This window comes from Podarcis tiliguerta (assembly GCF_965153285.1).
Source record: "Podarcis tiliguerta genome assembly, chromosome: 5".
Lineage (NCBI taxonomy): Eukaryota > Metazoa > Chordata > Lepidosauria > Squamata > Lacertidae > Podarcis > Podarcis tiliguerta.
The window spans coordinates 54,806,845-54,834,379 of NC_139538.1; the positions used below are offsets into that span (position 1 = coordinate 54,806,845).

At 42.4% G+C, this 27,535-nt stretch overlaps 2 protein-coding genes across 13 annotated transcripts in view; one reads left to right on the plus strand and one right to left on the minus strand.

Moving 5' to 3' along the window:
* Positions 1–10,807, plus strand: part of LHPP (phospholysine phosphohistidine inorganic pyrophosphate phosphatase) — a 113,533-nt gene extending 102,726 nt beyond the window's left edge. Inside the window, exon 8 of one of the 2 annotated variants that reach the window (XR_014510975.1) lies at positions 10,375–10,471. Coding sequence is in view for 1 of the 2 variants with exons in the window: in XM_083439755.1 (XP_083295881.1) it covers positions 10,375–10,471 (97 nt within the window). In the remaining variant the exon portion in view is untranslated. Of the gene's footprint in view, positions 1–10,374 lie in introns of both variants that reach the window. The other variant, XM_083439755.1, reaches the window with a different exon arrangement.
* Positions 10,808–18,992: 8,185 nt separating this feature from the next.
* Positions 18,993–27,535, minus strand: part of FAM53B (family with sequence similarity 53 member B) — a 117,595-nt gene continuing 109,052 nt past the window's right edge. For 8 of the 11 annotated variants that reach the window (XM_083439718.1, XM_083439713.1, XM_083439715.1 and 5 more), the window contains one exon: positions 18,993–26,125. In XM_083439718.1, the coding sequence (XP_083295844.1) occupies positions 25,760–26,125 (366 nt within the window). In that variant the 3' untranslated portion in view covers positions 18,993–25,759. The remainder of the gene's footprint in view (positions 26,126–27,535) is intronic. The other 3 variants (XR_014510968.1, XR_014510969.1, XR_014510970.1) reach the window with 1 other exon arrangement.

The following is a 27,535-nucleotide window of genomic DNA, read 5'->3' on the forward strand; positions in this document are numbered from 1 at the left end:
TTTTATCCAGCATCAAATCCCAACTGATTGCCATATTATTGGATACGGTTGTCAAATCAGCATTTGATGGTGGTGGTGGTGGTGGCATTACTATCATGCTTTTGAATGTTCAATGTACTATACAAACTAGATATTTTTGCTATCCTTTCCACAGGTCTGTAAGTTAGAGTCTGAGGTTGGTGGGACAGTGCCCTACTTGTCCTAGTGGGCCAGCCTCCATTGTATGTATCCCAGAATGAAATGAGCAAAACAGTCTTCCTTTTCTATCCCCATCTTCATCCCATTAGCAGTTTTAATGCACATACCTGTAGTCTGGTTGTTATGATCCACAATGCGACCTGGGAGTTCTACAACATTCTAGCTAGCTTAGAAATTAACTTTTTAAAAGTCCAGTGAGTTGTTTGTGTCCTTTGTCTGTTATCTGTTAATTCTGTAGGTATATTTAAGGTGCTGCTTGTTTGGCGTTAGGCCTGGAAGCTTCAAAGTATATACTTTCTGTGTACCTACTGGGAAAGTTCCTCTTTGGTGTTCTTGAATTGTTTCTGTCTGAATAGGGTCACATGGCGAAGGCAGGAATAATCTTGTTCATTGGTAATAAAACTAAGAAGACAGAGGGATATTACCCTTGAATTTTAACAACACAGTGACAATCTATTTCCCTGTTTTTTTTCAGTAAACTGGCAAGAGGGGTTGACATTTGAACATTTGCCGTTAGAGGGGGATAATGGAGATGCAGTTTTATTGAAAACAGCTGTGCTATACACAAAGAACAGCAATGCTCAGTGCACCCATAAGTAAGACATACAAATCCTCTGATTACAGTCTTCCCAGCCAACTCAGCATGGGAACACTTTGATTTCCACCAGCATCTTTACATTCACACCCAAAGCCCAGGGTCCCATTTAACTGTAATGTATTGATTTTATCATTTATGTGTTTTCAACATCTCTACCCCCAACTGTATCTCATATTCAAATTAGATTAATAGTATGAAGAGGATTTAGAAACCAAAAAGAATCGGCAAATGGGAGAAAATCAATAAATAAGAAAATTGTATCCCTAAACGCAAATAATTTGTTGCTTAAGATGAAGTGACAGATTTCAGGAATCATCCCAAAGGGTAGACAAAGCCTATTAGATGGTATTATAGCCTTCCTTGTTTCATTCCAGCTAGGCAGGCTTTCTGATCTTCCTCTCTGAAATGCACATTTGGAAGGTTGGCCCAAGCAGCTGGCAAGAGCTTCTCCTGTCAAAATGGATGAATGGACTAAACAGCTTTTCTCTGTAATTTGGAAGCTACCAGGTCCATAAGCAATATATAACATTAGCATGCCAGTAGAGAAAGCATGGGACTCCTGGTTATAGAACCATGCAAAAGCTAACAAATGGCAATTCTTGTGGCTGACAGCAACATGTCATTGTCTAAAACCCTTTTTAAAACCAATTAATATTATTAATATTTTTATTTATGCATATGAAGCATGCACCATGCACATCTGTGCATGCGCAAGCACATCATTTAATCCTCTACTCCCCCCCCATCTTGTTCTATGTGCATCTGCTCAGATCTAAGGTCTATGAAATTTACACTGATGTAGAGATGCATGATAAAGAAATACAATCAAATACACATGGCTTAAGAAATCCCCACTTTGCATTGTATGTGGTTCCCAGGGAGTCACTGAGCAGACACAAAACTATTTAGCTTCAGCAAGGTGGCAGCCTCATGTACCTTTAAAGCCCTGCCCAGGGACCTGGGTCTCTGACAATTATTGCACATAATGTATGTAAACAGAAGGTTGAAATCTGTAAAATCTGCTAGGGATTCCACTTGAATATTAGTTTCAGCAATAATTATTCCTTCCCGAAAGGCGGACTATGTTACCCTTTAAGGCTAGAAGAAGTATCCTAGAAACAACTTCCTAAGCATTTGGAAATCTATTGACTATAAAATTATTAATGTTTAATCACATAACGATTAATGTTTGATCACTTAACTATTAATTAACTAATTACTGCTTTCTCAATGCTGGTTCCTTTAAAGTTTTTCTTTCTTTCCTTGTGGCCTGATTCTTGCCCCAGCCTTTTATATGTAAAGTTCCTTCCTTGGCTGCTCATGAGCATTATCAGGAATGGAATACTTGGCGCAAGGCTCCACCCTCCCTTCTCTCTATGTGCACAAATGCATGCATGTTTGCCAACCCTGCCGTTTTATAAATAACTCTTCAAGGACTTATTTCCACAAATACAGTTTGTCTTTACTTTACTTTGTATTGCACCTTATTTCTTTTCTTTCTTTCTTTAAAATGCACAACCAGATCTTGGGAGACATACAGACATTGAAAAGACAAAAAGACTTGAAACTTAAATATAGTCAAGTAGCGTGATGGACAGCCTCGTCCTGTGCATGTTTACTCAGAAGTAAGCTCCACAGAGTTCAATGGGACTTATTCCAAAGTATGCATAGGACTGCAGCCTTAGTAATAAAGACACTAACATGTGACAGGAGGATAGGAACCAGATAGTTTGCTGTTTACCTTGCTCTCGCCCTGCGAAGTTATGTGTATTTACTCTAGAGCACATGGGACAGCTTTGGGATAACTGAGGTTCTCAATTGCTACAGGAAACTGGCTGGGCTCCCAAACAACAGAATGACTTTTTTATTTAAAAAAAATCATGCTACACTTCACATTTTTATTTTATATACAAGCAAGTTGAGCAAGAAACCTTCCCCAGTGATCTTTATCTCAACATTATTAATGTTTTAATGTTCATCAGGGATGCACCAGAGCCAGATTCTTAACGATTTAGCCATGTTGTTAAAAGTCCTCTGTCAACTGGAAGCCACAACAAAGGAGCTGGAACATGGTTATAAGTCAATACTCTCCACTAGGCTTCGTGCCAGCTCTTCCCAGAGCCCTCTTCAGCACACATGTGCAGTGGCTCAAAGCCCAACCCACCTCGTTCAAGTCGCCGGGTGTGTGGTGAAAGATTCAGATGGAGTTGCAGGGATGTGTCTTGCCGAAGTCAGGCTGAAGGAAGAGGGAAGCTTGGTCCGCTCTGTATGTGCTAACAGGAGAAAGGAAAGCCTCTCATGGGTCTCTTAACTTAAAGCCTACTGTCTTTGGTCGGCTCTTCTACATGTGAGCATGCTGCCTTGCCCAGGGGTGTGGAGGGAGATGGCAACAGAAAAAGAGAGCTTGAGACTGCAGTTTCCTGACATTTCTTCGCTTTCTCTATTTATGAAGGAAATAAATTACATTGCTCTTCTGGTGGTTTGTGGGAGAAACTGTGCAGTTAAGGGTGCTTTCCAGCTGCATAGTCTATCCAGCATAAACTGCATCTATGTGGTGTGTTAATGTACTCTGTAGGCACGTGAATGTAATAACAAATCTGCCAAGAGTAGCTTGAATGCACCAGGATTTTAACAGATTCTAGTTAACACACACATGGATCCACCCAGACCCAGGCCCTCCATGCATAAATAAATTCCTATTTATATGGCCTTTATCGCTGCAGTAGCTGTGTTTTTATCAGCTTTTAATGCTAATGCTCTATGGGGCCTTCATCAACATGACAGCCAAAAAAGCTAGCTATCATTAGCCATTGCATGCACTCTTGTTGCAGCATACATCTGCCCTTCTTTTGGTAGCATTCTATCTTTATTGTTTTTACCTGTCTGCTCCCAACCTTTATACAGATCAAAAGTGCAGGGACATCCAACAAACCAGTAATGTTAGGAGATGTCCGTGTATTTATACATTTGAACAGTGGGGTTCTTACCTTGACTCCAACTTGGAGTGAGTGAGTAAAACCTGGGCATTTATACGGGGGAGAGGAGAGTATGAAAAAATAAGAAATTTATGTGCAAGTACTTGTGGATTTATGTGCAAGTACTTGTGAAGGGACGCGGGTGGCACTGTGGGTTAAACCACAGAGCCTAGAGCTTGCCAATCAGAAGGTCGCAGTTCGAATCCCCGTGATGGGGTGAGTTCCCTTTGCTTGGTCCCTGCTCCTGCCAACCTAGCACTTCGAAAGCACATCAAAGTGCAAGTAGATCATAGGTACCACTCCAGCGGGAAGGTAAATGGCGTTTCTGTGCGCTGCTCTGGTTCGCCAGAAGCGGCTTAGTCATGCTGGCCACATGACCCGGAAGCTGTACGCCAGCTCCCTCGGCCAATAAAGCGAGATGAGCGCCGCAACCCCAGAGTCGGCCACAACTGGACCTAATGGTCAGGGGCCCCTTTGCCTTTACCTTTACTTGTGGATAAGGAAACTCTGTGGATGGTACAAGATAATATCCCTCCCATCAGTCACTTTAGAATGTCAAGAGCAGATTGAAACAAACATTATTGGCTTTCACTATACAGCATGTGAAAGTGAGCTGTACTTCCTGTAGTTACGCAGGGCATTAATAGCCAAAGTAGGATTGTACATGCACCTCTGTGCTGGGCATGCTTTATGAGAGTACAACACACACACACACACACACACACACACACACAAAATATTTCCTGTATATTCATATTACTGAGATCATCTGGTGGTACACTTTTGGTGTTCCCTGATGTTCAGTCAGTATTTACCAGGCAATGAGCCTGCAGTGTGAAAGATTGGAGACATCCCTGATTTCTTTCAAATATTTTTTAAAAAACTGCACTGTTCTGACAGACCTTTGGAATTTGATTTTTTTTAAGCAACCATTTTTTATTGACATGTTATATGCTGCTTTAATGTATTTTGTTCTTCTGTTGTATGCTGCCTTGATATATTTCTTAAGAAAATGTGACGCATCCCTATCTTCATATTTCTTCCTACATCATTAAAAAACCAAGGCCCCATTCTTTACTCATGAAATAGCTCTCCTGCAGACCCATTTCTGTTTTCCTGAAGAAAACTTATTCAGTCTATTGAAAAGTGACATTACCATAGAATTGTGCAAACTGGCCATAGGGTTTTTACATGTGATGACATTCTTAGCGAATCCAGAATACAGCAAATTATCTCAGAAGAATTAACAACTGAATTTCTCTTTGTCCAAGATTGCCTTTACAGTTACTTTCTGCAGACTTGTTTGTCAGAATTACCCTTTGTCCAAGGTTGCATTTACACAGATATTTTCTGCAGACTTGTTTGTCAGAAGGTTTTTGGCTGTTATCCAAGAAATAGAGGCGCGCCTTTTAGCAATTTAAATTATTCTGCTTTAGGAAGAATGTAGAGCCTGTAAATGAAGTTTACTTCTTGGTCCTGACTATGAAGATATGAGCCCCCTTTGAAAATGTCTCTAATGGAACGAACAATTACTTTTCCTTTAGCTAGTGTCAGGTTTAGTGCTTGTCCCACTCAAGACACAGAATGCTGGCACTTGAAGTAGCTGAGGTTTATTTCTCAACAACAGGCTAACAGCAGTCCAAGCTTCCACAATTCATCCTTCACCATCGGAGTCAGTTGACTTGACTGGCTCCTGACCCCTCCCAAGTCCAGATACGGTATACGCCACGTCCTCCCCTGCCTGCTGCTGGCCCACCTCTGCTCTAATCGCTTGCTCCGCTTCCTACTTCTTGGAGACTCAGGTGCAGCCAATTCCTCCTTCTCTGGAGATTCCTCTCTGCTGGGCGTGTCCCTGACAGCTAAATAGCTCAAAAAATATTACAGATATTACAAAATAAACTAAAAGTAAATGAGGAAAATTGCCCTTAGCCATTACCATGGGATTGTCATGGTCATATAAAGGGAGCCTTGGGTACTTTACACAGTATGAAAATATATGTATATTCTTGATCCAACTGGTGATATAGCTGATAAAGTGGATTGGGATTTTACTATTATTATTATTATTATTATTATTATTATGGCATACAATATTTAAAACTTTGGCACAGCTTTTGGCTTTTGAATGAAAGAATACAACATATATTTCCCTTATTGCCATTCCCAACATGGACAAATCAGCAATCTTCAACACTTTCAGATCCAACCTTTAACTCAAACATGCATTTGAGGCCACATCTCTTAATTTTTTTTTACCGCGTCCAGTGATAATATACTGCACCAGCTGATGTTCACCAACTGAGCACCAGTGGGCTAACTAATAATTTGTTGCTATGGTTGGGTAATTTCCATTTGTAAATATTCTTACTTTGTTCCCTTTCATAGAATCATAGAATCATAGAGTTGGAAGAGACCACAAGGGCCATCGAGTCCAACCCCCTGCCAAGCAGGAAACACCATCAGAGCACTCCTGACATATGGTTGTCAAGCCTCTGCTTAAAGACCTCCAAAGAAGGAGACTCCACCACACTCCTTGGCAGCAAATTCCACTGTCGAACAGCTCTTACTGTCAGGAAGTTCTTCCTAATGTTTAGGTGGAATCTTCTTTCTTGTAGTTTGGATCCATTGCTCCGTGTCCGCTTCTCTGGAGCAGCAGAAAACAACCTTTCTCCCTCCTCTATGTGACATCCTTTTATATATTTAAACATGGCTATCATATCACCCCTTAACCTCCTCTTCTCCAGGCTAAACATGCCCAGCTCCCTTAGCCGTTCCTCATAAGGCATCGTTTCCAGGCCTTTGACCATTTTGGTTGCCCTCCTCTGGACACAATCCAGTTTGTCAGTGCCCTTCTTGAACTGTGGTGCCCAGAACTGGACACAGTACTCCAGGTGAGGTCTGACCAGAGCAGAATACAGTGGCACTATTACTTTCCTTGATCTAGATGCTATACTCCTATTGATGCAGCCCAGAATTGCATTGGCTTTTTTAGCTGCCGCGTCACACTGTTGGCTCATGTCAAGTTTGTGGTCAACCAAGACTCCTAGATCCTTTTCACATGTACTGCTCTCAAGCCAGGTGTCACCCATCTTGTATTTGTGCCTCTCATTTTTTTTGCCCAAGTGCAATACTTTACATTTCTCCCTGTTAAAGTTCATCTTGTTTGTTTTGGCCCAGTTCTCTAATCTGTCAAGGTCGTTTTGAAGTGTGATCCTGTCCTCTGGGGTGTTAGCCACCCCTCCCAGTTTGGTGTCATCTGCAAATTTGATCAAGATGCCCTTGAGTCCATCATCCAAGTTGTTGATAAAGATGTTGAATAAGACCGGGCCCAAGACAGAACCCTGTGGCACCCCACTAGTCACTCTTCTCCAGGATGAAGAGGAACCATTGATGAGCACCCTTTGGGTCTGGTCAGTCAGCCAGTTACAAATCCACTGAGTGGTAGCATAGTCAAGACCGCATTTTACCAGCTTCTTTACAAGAATATCATGGGGCACCTTGTCAAATGCCTTGCTGAAATCAAGGTAGGCTACATCCACTGCGTTCCCTTCATCTACCAGGCTTGTAATTCTGTCAAAAAACTAGATCAGGTTAGTCTGACACGACTTATTTTTCAGAAATCCATGCTGACTATTGGTGATCACAGCATTCCTTTCTAGGTGCTCACAGACTGTTTGCTTAATGATCTGCTCCAGAATCTTCCCTGGTATTGATGTCAGACTGACTGGGCAGTAATTATTTGGGTCCTCTCTTTTCCCCTTTTTGAAAATAGGGACAACATTTGCCCTCCTCCAGTCTGCCGGGACTTCGCCTCTTCTCCAGGAATAAGGGATGGGGTGGCAGTTCAGGGATGGGGAAATGGTTGCCTTCCAGATGCTGCTGAATTCCAACTCCCATCATCCCTGAGCCATTGGGCCTGCTGGCTGGGGCTCCTGGAGTCCAACAATACCTGGAGGTTCCCCACTCTTCCTGTACTTCGCCAATTTATGCCCTTGAAGCCCGCTTGCAACTTCAATTATCCAACTTAAGGGTAATGTTTTCTTCCATTCGTATATTTGAATTTGCTGGTCTACCAAGTTTCCACATCAGAAGGCTTTGGTGCGTAGCTTGTATGTAGTATAAAAATGACTTTGGTAAAGAAATATGGTGTTGGGGATTTAATCTGAAAGGTATTCAAAATAAAACAGCCGTGTCTTTGAATTCGTCTCACGCTGTGAACGAAAACAAATGTTTCAATATGGCAGCAACAATTTTCTTCCCATTGAATTAATTTTTATTTAAAAAAATCAGTTGGCATGGGAACCATTTGTTCTTGTCATTTGCTGGTGAGGTTCTGGCAGCTCTCTAAACCCTGATGTGCAGAAAAAGGAAAGAAAACACATTCCTTTGCACACTGGACTTTATTTTTGAGCTCTACAAAGGAAACTGCAAAACAAACAACAGATTACCAGATGGGCCTATGTATCAACAATAATAAAATTTTCTGAGCTCAAGGTTAAAAGGTATTAGGTTATGACTATTTGCTACAACATCCCAACTGTGAAATTACTGCTGTTAAGACAGAGGGACACCATGGTGAGTCACATTCTCCATCTAAACGTAGGATGGGGAACCTATCAGCCTCCAGATGTTGTTTGCCTATAACTCCCATAGTGTCAGGCCATTATCTTTGCTGGCTGGGGCTGATGGGAGTTGGAGTCTGACAGCACATGTTCCCCATCTCCGATCTAAACATAGAACCCTATGTGTATCTGATGCACGCACAAAGTGTCCGCATATGTGTGTGTTTCCATTTTGTAGAGGGGTCATCTGCACATCAGTGTTTCTTTTCTTTCTATTAAAAGAAATTCCTATTACAAAATTGTACATACAGAAATCATAAAATCTATGTTTCCTTACACGGCATGGACAAGGAAGACTTTGTGGCCAGTAGAGCTAAGGGGATAAGAGCTGGATCCCCTGAAACTGCAAAACATTACAAAATTAGGGTGCCACATAAGCCCTCTTCATGTATTACAAAAGTTGTAACATGAAAGAAGTCACTGAGGGCAAGTGCAGTAACCCTACCCCACCCATGCCCATTTTTTTCATCTTCCACAAGTTGGGAGGCAACTGAATACAGCAGGATTGTGGTCTTGTATGAAGGATCCTATGAAGGATACCCTAAAGGTTTTGAAGCCCTGGTTTTATTTATTTTGACCAGACCATCTGAGCAGTCTACTTGTGTGAGGTGGGAACTCAAGCAATGCTGCTGCAGCAACTTCCATAATATATGAAGAATGAGAATTCCTCTTCTCAAATGATTCTGCTATGGTATTACATGAGTCCCTGCTTCCCATAAGCTGTTAAATGCACATATACATGGCTGATCGTAGCACAGAGAGAAATTAGGCAACAAGGCTCTAATTTTTACCTCAGGCATTATAATGCAGTGAAGAAAAGATGGAGACTTCTTCATGTAGCTTCATCTTTCCTTGGCAAACACACTCAAAACAATCCTCTTTGGAACATTCCATTTTTTTCCTTCTTCTGCAAAGCTTGATATCAGCATTTCTAATCTTCTGTGGGCTGGTATTTTTATAGATTACCAATGAAGGATAGTCCTCAGGGGCTTTGTAAGGAATTTAATTCTCTCAATAAAGTAAGAGGACTTCAGAAATATGATCAGAGGAACAAGGCCTTAGGAGTTCTCACCTCAGGAACTGAAATATATTTCATGTTCTGACACGTATTACAAGTGGGTGCTGTAACCTGCACACATCGTCTGGCAAACATTTGTTCACAGATTGAGGAAATACCCTTCAGTAAATATAGTTGTGCCATTTACACGGTTGAAAAGAGGAGTTGGAGAACGACTAAAGCTATTTGCACGACTGTGTTCTCATGACTGTCCCTGACATCCCCACAGGACCCAGTCTGTGTCCCTGGACATGCATCCAGCTCTAATTCCCATCTTGGATGAGGCCCAATACTCTTGCTGCAGACACCGCAGCCAAAATATACATCTGATATCTAGGGAAAGAGATACAGAGGCGTGTGAATCAGCAAAGAAATAAGGAGAGAGCTGGCCCTTAGTCCAAGATGCTACAACTAAACTGCTACGAAGTTGACAGGGAATGATTAAACAAACTTTGTTGTAGACCCAGAAACAAGTCATCTAAACTAAAGTGCAAATGAAGGTTGTATTTGGGGGCATTGCTACATAAATATTATGTCCCCTTCTTTGTATTCATTAAATACAGGGATGTTCATTATTGAAATGGTCTAACAGGTTTAGGAAACTTGTGGCTCTTCAGATATTGTTGGTCTCTCATCATCCCTGACCACTGGCAATGCTGGCTAGAGCTGGTGGGAATTGGAGTCCAGAGCTGGAAGATCTCCAAACCTTTTATTCATCCTTGTTTAATGACATGGAATTCTGTTTATATAAAGTTGCATAGACACCAACTCATAGTGAAATGGGGGCTGAATTACCGATGGCTTTAAAAGCCCTGGGGAATCTGGTTCACAAATCCTGAGACTGTGTTGCGCACCATTTATGTATATGCACCTGGTTGGAAGACATCATTCATTCATTCATTCTGTCTTTTGTCTCTTCCCCAGGCCTTGTGATGAGCACCACCCAGAAGTGAAGGCTGATGGTTATGTGAACAACCTTGCAGAAGCTGTGGATGTGATTCTAAAACAACTGCATAAGTAATGGAGCTGCAAGGAGTGACTGAAGGCATAAAGATGGGTGACTTAACTTGAGGTCTGTGACCTTTTGTGCACATCTCTGCTCAGCTCGTTTACATATATTCACCTAGTTTTTAAATGCAGTAATTGTGTTGCAGTGAGGAGCACTACATATGTAACTCAAAAGTCTAGTTTTTCTAACTTGTCTTTGCAAGTAACTACAGTGAAATACTGACTACAGCAAAAAGTAATGAAGTCTAGTGCATCCTTATAGCAGCCACCCTTCTGAATCTTTTGTATCGTAACTGTTTTGGGTACATCTAACCATGTCCTATCACTGAATAAACATCTGTGCCACATACCACTTGGCCTGGGACCTGCTTCCTGTGCTGGCTGGTGTTTTTCTGTTTCCTGGAAGAAAGCCCACAAAGGGAGGTCACTTTGTCTCTAGGTCACTTTCCTAAGAAATCAGTGCAGAAGTGACCCAATTCTTAACCAGAGAATGGGGAGGCGTCATTTTTAGATTGCCTTCCAATCTTGTGGTTTCTCTGAGTTCAGTTGCCCATGCAGACATTGTCCTCGGAGTGAAGGACACGTGTAAAGCAGAGGAGCTGCTTTGTTCAAGTTCAAGAGCTGAAATGGTAGCATCCAGTAGGGCAGGAAAGGACCTTGTCACCAGACTCCAATTCCCGCAAACCCCTGCCAGCTTGGCCATTAGTCAGAGACAAAGGGAGTTGTAGCCCAACAACACCTGGAGTGCCACTGGTCCCCCATTTTTGTTTTCGTTAAAACGTTTTATTTAAGGGGCTCAGAGTCTGCCTGAAGTATAGGAGGTGGGGCAGCACAGGTGCCTGAGCCAGCGTTTCATTCACTGGCATGCACACCTGTCATCTCAGTTACAAAGCTGGGCTTAGGAATCCACCCTGGGTTTTCTTTTTATATTATGTCCACCTTTTGTATCCTTAAGAGTAGCACTTTCTTATGCAAGGGAGGGTCTGCTTCAAAGCCCGTCCAAGTGATAGTTGAGATTTTTTAAAGGGGGGAAAGTGTTTGGCATGCAACCACAATTCCCTCCTGGCGGATCCAGAGTAAAGTCCGTGCCCAGCACTTCTGAAGAAGGTTTCCTCTATAGTGTTTTGTGCACATGCCATTCTGGGAATGTCATGAGTCCTGTTCACCTTCATCCCAAGAAACACACACGTTTGTGTTCACTTTCATTGTCTAGGAGGAAACACAGGCTCCCACGACCAGACTGCCGCTGTCTAATCACATTGTTTAACTCTTCTAAGAATAGCCTGACACACTGAGAACTATCTTCTGGTGGCTGGACGCCAAGACGAAAGAGCTGGTGTTGGGTTTCCTAATTTCGGAGCCAAATGACTATGCCTTCTGCTGCTGCAGCGTGCAAGTCTTCGTGGATTGGGAAAGGGGGAACAGAACCATTTTGGTTAAACTCAGCAGCAAATTGAAAGACCATTGTCCGTTTCGGACTATTTTAGTCAGATTCTTGGCATTGTCACACTTGTCTAACTTGAGGTAGTAAACATGTGTTTAGGCACATCTGGCGAGGTTCAAGTGACTGAATGTTGCTCCATTAGAAAAATAATCTCTACATACAGAAAAGCAACTGAAGGGAAAAGTAAGACTAGAATCCTTCTACTACTGACATTGGTTTTCTCTGTCCAGGAGCTTTTGGTGTGGAGCTGTCAGTTATAAGGCCAGATCTGCAATCAGAAGTGGGAGACTCTAACTGAGAACAAGGCTTTTATATCTCTTTATTGGTGATTCATGGATGGCACTCAAAGCTGTACTCCTGTGTACACTTCCTTGGCAGTAGGTGCCATTGAACTCCATGGAACCTACTTTATCAGTAAATGTGTTTAGGACTGCGTTACATTTTCCTTACTGAGCCTGATGTGTGGCAAAATCAGCACCTTCTCAGACACTGAAGGCCATGAGAATGGAAGACCAGATCCTCATAGATTCTAGCCTACAGCATATATATGACCTTCATTTCTCTATTGCAGGGATGGGGAACCTCAAGTGTTGGGGTGAAATGTGGCCCTTTGGGCTTCCCTTTGGACTCTTCCCTGGACAGCCACCCTCTCAAGCCATACCATCCTTGGGTGTTTTTGCCTGGCTTGAATGTGCCCTTGAACCCTGATGAGGTTTCTTGTCTCACTTACCTGGATGGGGGAATAGAGAGGGGCTTGTGAATGTAGGTAAAACTAGCCTACTGTTCAAAGCTAAAAACCACATTCATTGCCTACTTCTGGTTCCAGAATCCGGGAAAGTTCCCCAGTAGGGAATGTCACTGTTGGCTTACCCAAGTCCTGCTGTATTGATTAAGTGAAGTGAGAAATCAAGAGTGAGAAATGTTCCCAGCTATTATGAATGTTGCTACTCACGCTTCAGCTGCACTCGGACAAATGTCTTCATAATGTGGCATGAATTACTCAAGAGAAAAGCATGCAGCTGCTTCAGCATCCTGGGCCTGTGGAATTCTGTAGGAAGGAACCAGGCTGGGCATTCTTCCCAGAGGAATGTACACTGTGGCAGATGTACAGAAGAGCTGCCTGCTCTGTTGATACAGTTCATTAACACAAAACTACATGTGGGAAGTGGAAAGGCAGGTGCTTGGAAAAATATATGTAATGGAAGTGTGCATCATGCCCTCCTGACTGTATGCTTCATACTGGCTGTACAATTGTTCCATCTGCTGTGTGGGTGAAGACTTATCAAAGGTGCAGATAAGTAACTGGTATTTGTGATCTGCAGAGGGCAGGGTAGGTGCACTTTTAGTTCTCATTCCCTTTCAAACCTCTGTATAGATACATCCTAAGGATAGTCAATATTGACTCCTGACAGTTTTGTTCGGCCTCATCCATTTGTGGCAGTGGTTGGGAAGATGGGGAGTTTTGAGGACTGTGTTCTTGGCTTCTAGGGGGATAGAAGCTTTTACAGTGGTACCTCGGGTTACATACACTTCAGGTTACAGACTCCGCTAACCCAGAAATAGTACCTCGGGTTAACAACTTTGCTTCAGGATGAGAACAGAAATCATGCAGCAGTGGCGCAGCGGCAGCAGGAGGCCCATTAGCTAAAGTGGTGCTTCAGGTTAAGAACAGTTTCAGGTTAATAACGGACCTCTGGAACGAATTAAGTTCTTAACCCGAGGTACCACTGTATATAGAAGAACAGTCATGGCTGGAGGGCTCAGGCATAGGTTTACCACTTCAGTGAGAACTATACCTGTGTTCTAGATTGAGTGATTTGTGGGTGTCATTATTAGGCTCTAGAACATTGTGGGGAGCCCATAAACAGGACTTGAGCTCCTCCCACGTGATTCCCAGCAGCTGGTATTTGGAGCCATACTTCCCCCAACTTGTGGCCACTGACAAATGAACAAATGGTTGGTTGCAACCTATTACTATATGTCTGGATGTGCATCAGTTTGTTGTGGTGACTGAACATGACTAAATAGTCATGCTATACTTTTACAGTGCACTTTGACGTAAGGAAGTTGACCTGTCGCAGTGCCCGCTAACCTCCCAGTCAGGCCACTGCCTGTCCACCCCTGCCCTTTGTCCTTTGCTCCCTTGTCCCTGCTGTCTCTAAACAAAAGCTGTTGTGAACTGTTTGGCCTGTGCTAGGCTTCTGTACTGAGCATTTTTGTATGGTTAGAGCTGCTGTTTTAGAAGGACTCTTCATTCTGTACTGCACTCTCAAATTTTATGAAGCAGTAGAATGGACTTACCTAGAGATCGCTACACTTCCATAACCTGCAGTTTATTTTAAAATTGACATCCTCTGGGGACAGCGCCATGGGGAGTGGTCAAGTAGGGAGGGGAAATGGTCCATGGTGCATTTACTAGCTTCAGGTGTATTTACAATGCATTTAATGGATGCAAATGGTAGAAAATAGTCCTAGATAGGATCATCATGGAGCTGATTTAGGTGGGATTTTCAGATCCTGTTCCATTCAGGTTTTGTTTGGATTGCTTGTTTATAAACCATTTTCTTAACTTGAGCAGTACTGTATCGGGTACATCAGTAGAACTGGAGGATAAATAAGACCTTTGAGAGCACAATATTAACAGATGCAAATGAAAAGAAGATGATCTGATTATTCTGTGTGCTATCAGATCCGTTTTTGGCAACACTCGCCACCCAGTGTGAGAGTTCACTCAGACATCTGCACATTTTCTTAATGTTCCTGGAGCTATTTGCACACAGATATTTTTGATGTTTCAAGGCTTCTTAAATGTGTTTTCCATCTTTCTCTTTGCCAAGGATATTTTTATTCTGTTCTTTTTTTCAAACCCCTCCTCCTTCCCCTGTGGAATGAAGTTGGACCTGCGAGGGGAAGGATTTATTTTTGCACCAGACTTTTATGGGCGGGTGGGTGGCAATAGATTCTTTGCCTGCTAGCCTCAGCTGTAGACAGCTAAGAGTGAGGTACAAGATAACTTGGACTGTTGAAAGTTCCATATGGGAGAAGGGGCAGAAACTGGTAAGGATTCTATGTAATACAAGAACCAAAGGTTACCACAAACAGGTGTTTTGTTCTGTTCATACAGCACACAACTGGCCTGTTAAATTCTCCTTCAGGATATGATGAAAGCTGTGCGTCTGTTAGCCAGTAAATTGCCAAAATACATTGCCGTATATTCCATTTCTGGACTTTGGGGGAGAGTGCCTGCCATTACATAGTGAAAATGACAAAACCCACGCAGAAGTAAGGTGTATAGGTATACCTGAGGTATGCAGAAGTATGAAAATATTTTTTTTTGGGGGGGGGGACCCACAGGGATCCCAGAAACAGTACTATAAGGACTCAATAGCACAGAATGTAGAGACTGAGAGGAAAAAGATGGACCACTGAGTGGGAGGGTGAATAGGGTAACGTGGCTGGAAAGGGAGAAAGGAACAGAACATAAAGATGCCTATTAATGGACAAATAATATATTTTAATGTTGCTAGCATTGGGGACCAGTTTATTTAAGCTGTCCTCTCACAAAATAAAAAAGATCCCACAAAAGTAGCAGCACAGAGAAGAGTTCCTACTCTTTTTCACTCAGTGAAAGTAAGCCATTACTGGATAATTCAGTTTGAATTTCTTCTTACCTGGGAACATTTCCTCTTGTTTGTCTCTCTGTTTGTCTGCTACTTTTGTGGCAGAAGGTGGGTGGTATTTTAAATAGTCCATTGAAGATCCAGTCAATCAAAGTCTGACTTTTAGCCACAGGGCTTTAGCATTTGCCCAGTGTAAGGGCTGCTGCCTTGTCACCACAAACCCAGAGTGGTTTAGCAGTCAATCCCTCTTCCCAGGGAACCATGAGAATTGTAGCTCTGTGAGGGGAATAGGGGATCTTCTAAGAACTATCAGCACTCATAACAAACTGCAGTTCCCAGGCTTCTTTGGGGGAAGTCGTGACTTTGAAGTGGGATGACACTGCTTTCAATCTATAGCACAGATGGGGCCTTAGTTGGATTCTACCCACTTCACAAGTCCTGGTGTGAGGAAGGGAATTTAAAAACAGCACCTTGCAAAGGCAGCAAATTGCCGCTGCCCGGTGGAGATGATCACAGCCCGCCCAATGTAAAATTATTCAATCTTCTCATGCAGAGCAGGAAGGAATTAAGCAGCCACTCACTTGGTGCATATTAGGAGGAAGCAGATCAGGGCGCTGCTGTTTTTGTTGAAGAGTACCAGACAGGCCAGGGCAGTGATAATAAGAAAGAAGTTTCCAGCCCTGATTCTAGACAATGCGGATGCTGGCGATGCATCCCTTCAGTCATTCTGCTAGAGAATACCAGCCGTGCCTTGGCCTCCATCATTCCTCTTGCTTATGCCCTGGAAACAGCTTGTGCTAAATGTGTGTTATTACAAGCCGAGGCTCTAGAGGTTGCAATGTTTGCTGTAGACCTGAGTGTTCGGGGCTTAGTTGAAAAGCCTGAATGTACCTATAGACTGTCCATACAGTATTGCGTTATGAGGAGGGCTTAAGTCTTTTGCTGGGTGCTTTGGGAATGAATGGTGCTGAAGTTTGAGTCGAAAGGAACACATTTCACTCCCCGCATCCCCTTCAAATTCTTTAATAGCTGAATATTAATACATTTGCCACCTCCTAAATGAATATCTCATTGTGTCATGGGCTGCTATTTGGCCTCCATGAATTAATAGTCCTTCCATCAAGTCTGAACTTGGGCAGTTGTCAGAACTGCCAGTTCCCATGTTTCATAAGTGTCCTTGGTTTTTCATACACCAGTTATGGAGAGAGGGGTGGGAATCCCATCATAGGGCATCATAGTGATAGAAGAGGATGTAAGTAGGGTGTGTTTGGGTCCTGCCTGTGAGCGTCTTGGCCACTGTGAGAACAGGATGCTGGACTGAATGGGCCATTGACCTCATGTAGAAGGCTTTTCTTACATCATGTCGTAAGAGAGAGTTTGGAGAGTGGGGCTTCCAGGCAGGGGGTTACTCACACAAATTGATAGTTCAGTTCCAGTTTTTCAGGATTGGTACTCAGCTGTCCACACACTCCCCTTTTCCATCTTAGATTATTCTTAGGTATTGTGCTGCTTCCCACTCACACCAGTGAGTGGTCCATGATGGAATATTTCTGTTCTATGCTTTCTGTCCACTCACTTCAGCCCTTACCTCTCCACCTTCCGCTACCTTTTCCCATTCTGGCTGTGCCTGCAGGTATTTTTTGTACCTCTACATACGCATGGTTAAAACAATTTCCCCCTGACACAAAGCACGGAAGAGCAATGTTACTGGCCCCAAATGATCTTGGGGGTGAGAATAGTTATTTCCATTTGTTGTTATTTTGTTTAAAAAATAACCCAAAGTTCTTGCACAAGGCTGATTTTTAGCTAAATTACAGTGCTGGCGTTTTAATAATTCTGGTGCAAAGGTCCTGTGGAAGAGTTGTGTATTTATTATTATTATTATTATTATTATTATTATTATTATTATTATTATCTTGACAGATGCAAATAAATCCCCTATATGTGTCAAGATCATAGCTCCTCAGCACTGGGTTACTGAATTCCCAGCATGCCTTCAGCATGCAGCAGTTTGTGGAAATAAGCCAAACTTGTGTCATTTTGTTTGTTGGAAACTAAATGGTTTGGCTGTGTTCAGGTGAGAAGTAAACAGAAGCAGAGGTGTGGTAATAGGGTCCACCCACCAAAACATCACACATTCCAAACCATACCCACTGCCCCTCCAAATAATGCATTAACAAGCTTCCGCACCACTGATGACAGCAGAGGTACGAGGTATGAGATACTTTTAGTTAAAGAGGAAATTGGCCATTTTGATAACATTATGTGCACAATGCAAAACACTTGCATGCATGAGAGCACCCATCCCACAATAAACCTCTAGCTGGAAGCAGCCATTCACATTTAGTAGTGGTATAGTATTAGCTCCCAATTTTCCCACCATGGTGGCAGCTGGTGCATACATATTTCCTTTAATTTTCTATACCCCTTTTCCAAGTCTTTGTCTTCAACCCCACACAAGTGTTTGTCTATGGTCATTCCTGCACCTTTCCCAATACAAAAGATGCACGACTGTAGTATCTATACAAACTGTAGTATCTATATTATACATTCATTCCCTTTCATTGCCCCTTGAGATTTTGATTAGGGGTAGAGACCCAGACCCACTTGACTACTTCAGTAGCCCTAAGTTCATCAGCAGCAGCACATTTAATTGTCAAAGAGCACAGTCTTGAACTTGCTAGTTTATTTTTAGCATCTGGTTCCTAATATTGTATTCTAATCTTTATTTGGATCAGTCATGCTCTTTTTTAAAGCACATGCTGATTTATTTTTTAAAAAGTGAAACTAAGCCGGCATCTGTGAGAGTGAGGTGAGATTTTTCATTTTGGTGGGCCGGTCTAGCTTTTTAACGACATTGAATTATTTTCGCAAATAACTGTTTTGGGGGTGGGACTAAGAACTGTATTTGTTTTTAACACGTTTCTATGCTGTTTGAGGACTCCAATGACCTCCTGTCTTTCAACATGGAAAGAATGGCTTGCACAGGCAGAATAACCATGGACTAATGCATTGCGGGGCTCGGAGAATCCATTGAACTCAACACCTCTCTTATTTGTATACAGATTTCCCTCGTGATGGAAGAGCCCAAAGGTTAATTTATACCTGCATATCCATCACCTGATGACCTTAAACTGAGAATTGAACTTCAGATATAGATCATAAGGTGCAATTCTCTTAGAATCATACTTCACTTGTAGAAAACAATGGGGTCAGGGAAAGAGAGAAAGGGTTCTAGTCAAGAATTCCCCTGACAGCTAGTTTTCTACATGCAGAGATTGTTCCCACATAGAAAAGCATTCAGTTATGTGCCGAACACACCCAAAACTAACAACTGAAGCAGTACATCTTGAACACAACTTTGACACCTGACTTGTTTGAGAGAACTAAGCCAGAGAGAATTCAAGGAATTAGAGAAGTCAAGGAATTTGTGACAAGGCACAAGCAAAGAGCAGCACTGGGTCGCTGGGTACAGAATCAGAAAGCTTTATTTACATAGTCAAAGTAACAAGTAAATTCCTGAGACTGAGCTGCTCTATAGTGCAATAAAGTCATTTGAGAGAGTACAAATCAGCAGTCTTTCTTAATTTTCAGGTCAAGGAACAGTCTTCAGTAATAGATTTTGAACAAACGTAACACCAACTACAGAGCTGACTTCGTATACATGTCAATATGTTTGCATCTGTGCAATTACCAAGGACAGAAAGAAAGACACACATACACACACGCACTATCAGAGTTCATGGTTTTCCAAAGGCTTTTTGGCCATCATCATCTTTTGATTCTTAAACATTAAAAACAAATGCTGGAAAACACTGCTACAACCCTAAAAAATTCATCTTGTCCTGTTCCGTAAGAACTATCTAAAAATGCACTTGAAACACAATGTTATTGGCCAAGAGGCTAGGCTACCTTGTGAAAAATTACAATCAAAACCAGAAACATGTCCTTTCTGCCTTTGTTCATTCAATCTTCATTGTGTGGTCTTAAGATTTCATGAAACCCTTTTCCAAAGGGTGATGGCAACAGATACAAAGGAATCAGGTTCACCAGTGCTAATTCATTGAATAAAATCCTCTAAAATTGTTGCATCTGAAATATTGTTTGTTTGTTTTTTTTAAAAAGGGAAACTCTTAACATTTATTGCTGTTGTCATGAAATATCCAAGTCCAGATTGCTCGATCTGTGTTATAAACAAGCCATTGCCTATCTCCCTGCTGATCTGACTTTACTACTTAACAAATAAAAGTACAGAGAACATCAACAACAGATTCTTGAATCCACCTGGCAGGAATATGCTGTGAGAGCTGATCCAAGTGACCTGTGTAGTATTGAACAAACCCAGCAGGAGCCTGGGAATACCTAGCAGAGGCAACCAGTGACTTTTCAGCTTATGTGGACAACTGGTGATCCAGCTGAGCTTCTCTTGTTTTATGAAAAGTAACACAGTCAAGAGGATGTCCCTGATCACGAGACATATACTAGATTTCAGATATTTACCTTTGTGTGTATGTGTGTCTGTACATACATACAAACGCACACACGCACACACATTCATAAATCCACAAAGTTTTATTTCTATTTTTAAAAAGTAAGGCTTTTAAAAACTCAGTACATAAATCATACAAAACCAAAACCAATACCATCCAATGAAATGCCACCTTGGCCTAACCTCAGTCAAACAGTATGTTGTGTCTATGCCGCTATGCCCATTGTAAGGCCATAATGCAGCGAAGCATCTTTACTAAGGCAAAGAGAGTTTGCTGCCATGTAAACGCTACACTGCAGCTAGAAGAGTTGGGTAGTGGTCCTTTGGGGGCACTTTCCTACTCTGTGTATTTATTTAGCTTGTTGTAGGTAGTAGCCCTTTTTTTTTGTTTCTTAAAGCCCTTACGAGTTTAATCAAAAATCAGAAATGCTATCCCTGTAGCACTAAAGGCAAATCGAAGTGTCATAAACCAAGATATATGCATGCTAGCCATAAAAGAACTGATAATGCTGTCTCAAGAAGTGTAATACGGTGACACAAGATGTCCTCTGTGCTGGTGAGCCCACGTTTAGATGTCACAGTGAGGAACAGTTACTTCAACTGTAAGAGGGTTATGTTAAAGAAAAGTGTGCTTGGGCGATGATAACAGACTGAGATTTAGGGAGATCTCTGATCAAATCATGCTGGGGTATGTTTTGTCACACCAGGTGCATGAAACAAATTGGAAAGAGAGAGCTGGATTCAGACTAAGTGAGTGGAACTGAGTCCCTTTTGAAATACTTTGGACTTAATTCATGATAATCTTGTCCCATTGATTTCAATGAGACATAATTTCATCCAATTCACACAGTCCTATGCATATCTACTCAGAAGTAAGTCCCAGAGCTCAATAAGACTTACCCCAATGTAAGTATGCATACTTAGTCCAGAGCCAACCCAGTGTCTACAACTATCTTGACAAGACAGTTGGTGCTGTGCTGCATTACAATGATTCAGGGCTACATACCTTGGCTTTATCCGATGGAATTGATCTGTTAGCACAGAACTTTCTTTCCCCTTATTCAAATCTGCTCCAGAGGGTTGGGGGGAAACCCCAATTTTGAGGCTTCACAGGAGGAGGAGAGGCAGGGGTAGCTTTACTCTGCAGGAAGTGGAACAACTTTCTTGGATACAACCCAGTGAGTTTGAAAAGAGAAAAGTAACTGGGAAAAGGCAGACAAAGAGCACTTTCTTTGCAGGATGAGATTCAGAAGGGCCAATGAAGACAATATGCCTCTTACACCATGCATAAAACGGTCAACAGCCCTATGTGCCACAGAATCTCTGTGCCGCCTTAAACAATCGACTGCTCCAACATGACTGTACCATATTGGACTCATGGATTCTTCTAGTACCTTGGATCTCATTAGAACACGTCCAGATAGCCCATCAATTCTACTACCATTCAAAGCATGCGACTTTGACTGAATACTTTTTGCTTCTGTCCTTTTGACGTGATTATACAAGCACTTGTTTTTAAACTGTGTACATGGTGTTCATTCCTGCACATCCAGTATGCTTTCAGACTGTCCCTGTATACCCTATTAGACAATGCTGTGATTGTGGTGGTTACTGAGGACTGATTCACATGAGCTGGTTAGCTTGCCTGGATGCTTTTGCCCATGGTGACCTGACCGTTTAACCACTAAACTCAGACTACTGGCATTCATAGGCTTAGATGAATGAGATTTCATTTTTCTGTTCAACATGAACCCAGCAGTGATTATGCTCTATTGATGAAATGCTTAGGTGCTCATTTTACTATGGGCAAAAACGTAATACAGAACATGTCCACCTGAATGTTAGATGGGTAGAAGAGATCAGCCCTCAGTATCAACTGCAAGCAACCCATAATGGTAAATGGCAGGGGCTCAATGTGTCACACATCTCACCAATTTCAAACCAATACTGTGATACTCTCCAACTCATCTGCTGCTCATCGCAGCATAACACCCTACCCTATTCCCTCTTTACTATGCTGGGGTAGCTCCAAAGATGGGCATTTGCTTTCTCATGGAGGGCAGCAATACCCATATGGTCAAACTAAAAAGCTTTCCGCTCCTGAGGCAGAGAAAGCTTGGGTGTGCCTTAATATTGTTTTGTAGCATAGAGAAATTTAGAAGGTAAAGAATCCCCTTTCAGTGTGTGGTGAGTCTATGGGAAAATCCCCCTTCAACATGTCCAACAAGCCTTCTTCTCAGCAATCCACAACAGTGAAATGGATGAAGTTTTGAACTAGAGAGTTCAAGGTGTGAACTTCCCCAGTCCAAAATTCCCAAGCATCCTACAAGCCAAACCCAAATCTCTGCCAGGTTCCGTCTGAGCTCACCAGCACCAGCCTTCCTTCTACCACAGCCTCCTCTTGACTTCTACTGCAGAAATAGGCAATGACAAGAAGGGTGGCTGTATTCATTAGGCAACAACAGCACTGTGGAGATTGGAAACTATAAGAAGCTGGGGAGCTGCCATTTCTAGGCACCTTGGCCACCCAGGATACACCTGAGTATGCTCACAGAAACACCCTGGCTGCTACAAGTCCTGGGAACTGCTGTTTCCCAGTCTTTAATTCCCTGGGCCCAACATGTTCCTGCCATGTAATTAAGGCAACAGCCACCACAAGGAGGAGGGGGCAGAGAAAATAGGCGACAAGAAGGTTTGCAAAGGGAAATGGAAGAAGGGAGCCTGGTTCCAAGCTTTATCACACCCCTGATGGCATTACTAAGAGGACACTGAGATATTAACGGGCCTGAGTGTAAAAATTCAGGCTTGAATCTGAGCCAAATTTAGATCATTTTGGAAAGTCCATTCCAAACGAAACCTGGGGAGATCTGCTTGTCACTGTGCTGAGCACCTGTTCTGTCAATTGCTGAAACCAGCAGTGCATGCTAACTTGGCATGCACACAACAAACTGAGAGCTTGGGAAGCCCAGGGCTCATAGGTATGTTCACCAGGTTCTTGAATGGCATCAAACTGTATAATATAGGACGTTCAGAATTAAAGTAATCCTCTCCCTACTTTACTATCATTAGTTTATTATCTTTTTTTTGGCTTGCACATTATGTGAGCATCTGATAGGGAGGAAATAGCAGAAATCAACATAGCAACAACAAAAAATTGTGCAGTTTGACTGGACATTTGTAAATCTAAAGCTTGGATGGAATCTACTGTGGTGTTGGATGCCATAAACATCTGCACCACTGCAGAGAAAAGTGCAGTAAAAAAAAAAGTAGGGTGTCATGAAAAATGTCACCTCTATTGTCCCCTACCCTCTGCCTGCTATAGGTGAACAAAACATTGGTTTCATGTAGATAACTGAACAGCTTATTTAACTGAGTTATGCTTGCTAAAGTGTAAAGCTTATTGTTTACCACTATCAATGAGAGAGGTGGAAGGTAACTCTGGAGTGCTGCTAGCTGAACATCAGCATCTCAAACTGTGTTTTGTATCAGCATTGTCATCGCTAAAGACAGGTCCTATGTAACTCACATAGCTAAAATAAACCCAAGACACACCATTTATATATTGCTTGTATGTCTAAGAAATATGTCAGGGAAACTTCCCTATATCTGTTTAGTAAAGTCCTGTGATTGATTCCAGATTGAATCTGGCCACTCATACGATCTAGAACTCTTCACTTATCTTGCTTATTTGACATCATTTACATGATCAATTTTATGATCGCTGGACCTTGCTGAAATGTCAGAATGGCTCAGTTCACATGTACAGTCATACCTCGGGTTACTGACGCTTCAGGTTGTGTGATTTCGGGTTGCACATCATGCCGAACCCAGAAGTAATGGAACGGGTTACTTCCGGGTTTCGGCACATGCACAGAAGCGCCGAATCACGACGCACGTGTGCGCAGAAGCGGCACTGCGGGTTGCGAATGTGACTCCCGCACGGATCATGTTCGCAACCCGAGCATCCACTGTATTACCAAGCCTCAGGCTTGCACACCCACCTCTTCTCCCCTGCTCTGATTCCATTCCCCTTTTTATGGACAAAAGCTTAATGCGCCATTATATTCAAACCTGCAAACCATGATTCTGTGACCATATCGCAGCTGCAAACTACAGTTTGATCATTATTGGTCTAGTTTGGAGGGCAGATGCAACCATAGTCTAGTGGTTTGGATGTAATAGTAAACTGGGTTTGCTGCAAAAGAGGCAATGCAGAATGGCATGATGGAGGGGAGCATGAAGGCCAGGGCTTGCTTACATTATGCCAACCCATGGTTTAGCTTGACAGCTGAACCTATAATTCTGCTACTGCAGACATATCCAGTGTATGTTGTAAAAGGAAAACTAGACCAAGAGAAAACTCAACAATGTTATGTACACACCCTATTATTGCTATTTTGCCTTTTTTTAGTCCTAGGAGATGAAAACAATTCCAAAGTGATGCTGTACATGCAAAACAAGTTGTTACCTTCCATTCTTTCTGCTGATGAATGTGGCATGCCAATAATGTCTGTTCTGTTGGTGGCGACAAGCTGTACAAAATGCAGTTAAGAGACTATATGTTATCCACTCCAGAAAATAATAATCAAAGAATTTATAATCATTTTAAGATGCGAAGCCCTAATCTCAGCAGCCTCCATTATTCACTAACTCTTCTGATCCTTGTGCATTTATACCATAGAACCAAAACACCAGTTTAGCCTTATGGATATAGCACTGCCAATTTAGCTTTGGCATTTATTTAAATTTCTGGATGCACAAATGTTTTGTATGTTCCTCTCCTCAAGACAATGGCCTGAAATCCAGCTGCAGTTGCAAGGTACAAAGGAGAAGGGCCCAAATGAGGTTATGCATCCAGTCGGTCCAACATGGACCAAATGAGCACTGATGAGAATGTGTGTCCAAATGCTCATATATACCTGCCTTGGCTGGAAACCTGTTTATGGCTACGGATCTTGCTGTACTGGATCAGGGCAAACTGTGTGTGCTCTCTTTGAATGGCGTTCTTGATGACTACGGAATAAAAAATGGAGCAAGCAGACTGTAAAAGGCTACTGTGATTCTACGGCAAGGACTGGAAAGTCAAGATTGTGAGACCTTGTAGAATCTTATCAGATATGCAACCTGAAAGATAATCCAACAGAAAATGAATTCAGAGAACAATGCTAATCTCCACCTTGCCCATTCCCTTTAATAAGGATATCTGAGGTGCAGTTTACAATGAATATTGTCCAACAGCAAAAATTAAAAAATGAATATTCTACTCTTTTCCAAAAGCCAAAGTGGATCAGGATTCCCATGAACCAGGATGAACCCGCTGCCTGTCTAGATATTGATATTGCCTATTTGTGAATGAAGCCAAGCAACAGACTTTCTGGTCTTTCCTTACTTTTTGTTTAAGCCCTGTTCCAGACACTTAAAAAAAAAAAACTTTAGTTGCTATTATTCTAACATTCCACAATTTCAAGTTTTGATTCATCCACAAAGCTTTTTGTTTTTTAATGTGCTGATATAATTTGGAGGTTTTCTCTAAAGTATGTTTGCAAAACCTCACGGGCTACAGTAGTTCTAAAAGAGTTTCAAGGTTTAACAAGATACCTGATGAAATTTTGGCAAAGCTTCTTGTCCTCTCCCACCCTTCAGTGGGGAAGAAAAATGTGGACTTTCTTTCCTGCCTGCATTGACAACCTGTGTGACCTTACCACTCCTAAAAGGTTTGATGCAGACAGATCATCCCACTTTGTCTTCTCAGTTGTTTTCTATCTGCTCAATATCTAATTCGCCATCCAACTGAAAGATGTTATCCCCTCCTGTCCCACTGTTCCTCCATGAGGAGTTGTCCTCTTCTTTCCTACTGCTCTCGTCTTCTGTGGCACAAAACTCTGATTCCTCGTAGGAGAAATCTTCTTTGCTAGATTTACATTCTTCTGCGTTTGAGTGTGGCTCTGGCACAGGGGTGCAGGCTGGTGTCCTGCCTGGCATGACGTCCAAGGTGCAAAGAGATGCTGTTGTCCATGACTTGGTGCCGCCGATGCCAGGTGAGAACTGATTCTGTTGAGAGCAATCATCCGCTGTGATGCTAAGGCAGCTAAGGCTGTTAAAAGTCTGACAATTCTGAAAAAGAAGAAAAAACAAAACAACACTGCAATTAGGAAACAAGGATGCTGGCCCATACTGAGTATCTGTCATTCATTAAGATTACATGTTTGCTAGGCTTCAGTGAAGATGCACTGCAGTGCATATTTTTATTGGGTTAGATTCTGTGGGTTGTATCCGACACTGTCTGTGTGGACTTCCACTCATACAGTGGGACTTTCTCTTCTTCTCTGCTCCCTGTGTGTCCTCAAAATCTACTCCAGAAGGGTCCTTCATCCTTCATTTGATGGTGTGCAAATGCTTAGTGGAGCAACAGAACTGGCTACAATCCTGTATATTTTTATTGGGTTAGATTCAGAGTTAAGCACACACAATGGGATGGGCAGGAGATAGCTTTCCCATCCCCTCTGCCCTATGGCATCCCCTCCCTATGCTCTAGTGAAATTCAGGAGACCCTGCTGAACACGTGGGGGATTGGGGAGCTGAGACTGCCAAATTTTCAAGGTTCTTCTCAGTCCTCTGTACCCCACAGCATACTGAAATTTACAGGGCACCCCAGATCTCGTAGAGCATTTTTCAGGGACTGTGAGACTATCAGGATGAAGAAGTCACCTTTCATCAGCCCCATTGTCAAACCCCTTCATCTTCACAGGTGCTCAGGCAGCAAACAGGATTCTTCCCTACCCCATCTTATCCTTGAAGCAATTCTTTAAAGTAGGCTAAGCTGGCCATGAGTGGTCCAAGATAGTGACTAGCCTAAGTTCACCCAGTGACTTTCACCACCAAGAGGGTTTTGTGAACCTGGCAGATCTTGCTCCTAGTCTGACACTTTAACCACCACAACAGCCTAGCTCCATCAACTTCCTTGAGCAGGTTTCACCACAATATCATCATGAATTGGAGATGCTAATCCAGGCATAGGCAAACTCTGCCCTCCAGATGTTTGGGACTACAGCTCCCATCATCCCTGACCACTGTTAGCTAGATATGATGGGAGTTGTAGTTCCAAAACATCTGGAGGGCCAAGTTTGCCTATGCCTTTGCTAATCTTTACAACAGGCATCCCCAACCTTCAACCCTCCAGATGTTTCGGACTACAATTCCCATCATCCCTGACCACTGGTCCTGTTAGCTAGAGATCATGGAAGTTGTAGGCCAAAACACCCGGAGGGTCGCAGGTTGGGGATGCCTGCTTTACAATCTCCAAGTTGCATGGAAAATGTCACTAGTTATTTTTAACCACTATACAGAATTACACTTGGAAGAAGAAAAATTGTTTTTCCAAAGGAAATCTCAGGAAAACGATTCAACAGTAAACCTTGCTTGGTCAGCCCCTTTGGGATGGCACATGTGTCCTTTTCCCAAAGGCACACTAGTAGAGATTAGTTATTCTTAGCAAAGTTCATGCAGATGCTGGAGAACTGAAGG